Source organism: Triticum aestivum, chromosome 4D, assembly GCF_018294505.1.
Source record: "Triticum aestivum cultivar Chinese Spring chromosome 4D, IWGSC CS RefSeq v2.1, whole genome shotgun sequence".
Taxonomy (NCBI): Eukaryota; Viridiplantae; Streptophyta; class Magnoliopsida; order Poales; family Poaceae; genus Triticum; species Triticum aestivum.
Window position 1 is genome coordinate 27,581,425 of NC_057805.1, and position 3,401 is coordinate 27,584,825.

The 3,401-nt window shown below is 45.5% G+C and overlaps 1 protein-coding gene across 1 annotated transcript in view; it reads right to left on the reverse strand.

Moving 5' to 3' along the window:
- The window catches only part of LOC123095910 (cytochrome c oxidase assembly protein COX11, mitochondrial), a 5,339-nt gene extending 2,434 nt beyond the window's left edge, over nt 1–2,905 (reverse strand). The window contains exons 1-4 of the mRNA XM_044517481.1: nt 2,501–2,905; nt 1,804–1,856; nt 884–956; nt 700–804 (exon numbers count right to left, since the gene is read on the reverse strand). Of these exons, the coding sequence (XP_044373416.1) occupies nt 700–804; nt 884–956; nt 1,804–1,856; nt 2,501–2,794 (525 nt within the window). The 5' untranslated portion in view covers nt 2,795–2,905. The remainder of the gene's footprint in view (nt 1–699; nt 805–883; nt 957–1,803; nt 1,857–2,500) is intronic.
- Between the last annotated feature and the right edge of the window lie 496 nt (nt 2,906–3,401).

Genomic DNA, 3,401 nt, shown 5'->3' on the forward strand with positions numbered 1-3,401 from the left:
ACCTCGTGGGCGATGGGGTTGAGGAACTCGCTGATGCCATGGACCTCAGGTGCAGCTGGGCGGCTGGCCAGGGTGGCGCTTGCTCCCGTGGATGACGTCGCGCAGGTTGGCTATTGAGCACGAGCATTCGGACCGCACTGGCACTGGAGCTGTTGGCCTTGGGCTTGGGCACGTGCACCTCCGACGGCTGGGACTGGCACTGCAGCGGCTTCTTCAGTGCGAACCACACTGTCGGCGCCGGCGCCGGTGCCGCAACCTTCTCCTCGCTACATGTGCTGCTTGTGTGTGTGCGAACTGCTTGCGTATGCATACGATCGTGATGATTGTGGGCTTCGTGCATGTGTGTTATAGGTGTTTGCTAAAATGCATGACCAAATATTTAGTACAGGGGATTAAGTTTTAGGGGATCTGCTAGCTGAAGAAAACTTTAATCCCTCAAAAAAATTGACTTTTGGGGATAGGGAGAAGGTTTGAGGGATTAAGTTTAGAGCATCTGTTAGAGATGCTCTCAGGAACACTATGCAGCAATGAGAACAACGTATTACACAAAGTTCCCACAAAATTTCTGACAAAATAATAAAACAAGATAAATGGATACAACTATACTGCAACGTGCAATTAGGTTCCAAGAGGAAACAGCAGGGACATGAAGATTGTGTCATAATAATAAATGAATATGCAAGATTACAGCTTTTATACCTTCATCGGAGCAACATTATACGTGGACACACCAGTAATTGGAGCTGAACTGCGATTTTCAGCAGTATAAAATGCAAGAGCACTTTCACCAGGCTTAACCTTAACCTATAATTGGAATAGAGCAAGAATAAATACACGCACAAACAAAAATGCTTTTTCATTGGCACTAAAGTTCTGATGGTACCTCTCTCTGCGTAGGAATAAACTTCCATGGCATTCCATCAGCAACATCAGCATTAAATTGGATAACTATCTCTCTGCAAACAAAATGGACGCCTTAATCTAAGGAACAAGGGAAAGCCCCAACATAAGAACTGAAGCACTACTATACTTCCTGCATAACATTACATGTGAGATGCTATGCCACTTATGTGAATACCAGGAAACTCTGAGCAGTTAGTTTTTTCTTGTTTGAACTTTGAAGGATGTAGTTAAAATCAAAGGTTAAAAAGGGATCTACGTCAGCACCTTAACGCTTTTATCAAGTTCTACAACAGTTAGCTTTTGGTAATACTGCAGACACGCGATGGTGATCAACACTGTACCAACTAAACCTTCAAGATAATGTATTCCAGATATCTTCCACCAAATCAAGTGTCATATCAGCTTAGTATTGCTGAAAGATAATCAGAAGGACCGTGCAGGGGACAAGTAAAAGGAATCTACTTCATGCAACCACCAGCTAGCCAACAACACATGGACTGCACAATGTTCGTAAAACTGACTACAGCCAAGTTGCAAGTCATACTAGAAGTGCTAGTCATAAGATATGAACGGCCAAGATGAGACAGCAAGTTATTCTAGAGAAGTCAGCAAGCACAATGGAGCAGACTGGAACTTCATGACCTCTCAGAGTAAATTCACGGTGAAGTCCTTTAACGGAACCTTCAGATCAACAATTTCTTTCTCTAAAACACACAAAAGCTTCGTGCGTCAATGAATAATTATATTAACATTCAAGGTACAATAAAATGAACTATGCAAAATAATCTATCCAGAGGAAACTGCTAAGGAATGATTCAGTGGTTTGTTGTGGGGTTCAAAAAGATCTAAACGGAAATGGAAGTACCCGGAAACTTGGTACCCCATGTTTAAAAGAGTCACCTTGATGGCGTCGTTCCGACTCGAGCATGTCGGGAGATCTTCTCCTCTACACTCTGCAGAGGATCAAACATTGTTATACACCAGGAACACGACACTCCAAGTACAAGCACACTGGATGTTCAATCTTAACGCCCCTTTCGACTATTTACCTATTTACCAGCACCAATAAGAGCTGTCTCCATACCAAATTTTGACTAAGCCTGGCAGTTACCATTTTTTGTTTTCAAAATTAGATCAACATCTTGCATGCAAATCTTTGTCTTGAAATGAATCAGAAATAGTTTGATGGCATTTCAACAGAACATGAACAAATTTCAAGCACACAATTATAGATGGCCATGGATAGAACATTCAGAGACCCAGAAGAGGCCGCATTTCCCCATACTATATAATCTTCTAATTAGAGAACTACTCCGAAGTCTACACATCCCCATTTTAACCTTAAGAAAGAGGATCACAAATTATGAACTCCGCATAACCTAGGAATCATATCAATTCCCGCACATAACATGTACAGGAAGCAGATTTTAAATCTGAACCCTACTCAATCATGGATCGGTGTTGTTAGTGTCGACCAAATCAAGCACAACCTAATAAATGGTGATCCTCGGAAATGCGCCGTTCCGAGAACCCCAAATTCCCCACTTGCATAAGTAAATCGAATGGGGGTAGTAGGGGGGCGGGGGAGGGGGCAGACCTCGCGGCGCTGGACGGTGCCGCCGTACCCGGTGGCCTGGCAGAACCGGCGGTAGAGCGGGACGGCGGCGTAGGAGGCGCCGACCATGGCGACTGCCACGCCAACAAGGTAACCCAGGGTCTTCCTAGAGCTCTTCTCCCGGCCCGCTGCCGCGGCGGCGGCGGCGGCGGAGGAAGATGCGAGCCCGCGACGGAGGAAGACGTCCGCCGCGGGCTGCCACAGATGGCAAGGGGTGAGGCGGCGGGCGAACGGGGCAGAGAGGTGGCGGTGGAGGAGCCTGGGGAGCGGAGGCATCGCGTCGGCGACGCCGGGGCCGGCGAGAGGTCAGAGATGAGGCCACGGATGGCAAGGGGGGATGCCGCCGCCGCGATTCGCTGTGATGTGTTCGGCTTACTTGCAAAATGCAAATGCAAGGCCTGCTGTACTGCCAGCGATGGGCAACTGCAGCGATCTGAGACGTTGGATCCATATCAGACGGCTCTCGGTAAGATGTTCAGGGTCAGAGGCGCGAACCGCGACAGCGTGTGCTCTGATTGAAGGAAATGAAAAAGACAGCTATGTGCGTTATTTGTGCATACGTTTCTTTTGAACACAATTTATCAATCTAGCTGCATCAACATGTCCACGCATAGTATAACTCGATTTATATTTATATCAAGAAAATCGATTTTGCCCCAAATTTTAGAAAACAATGAGCATGTGTATACTAAATTCAAAGGACAGACAGTACTCATGCTGTAGCACTGAAGGTTTTTCTTTTAGTGAATTCCACTTTTTACCGTGTAGTTGTATGTCTGTGACACATATTGCCCCATTTAGTGGAATTTCTATCGAATATCAGATTTTAGAGATTTTTAACACGATTTTATCCCAATTTTGCATTTTTCTTGTTTATGTTTGA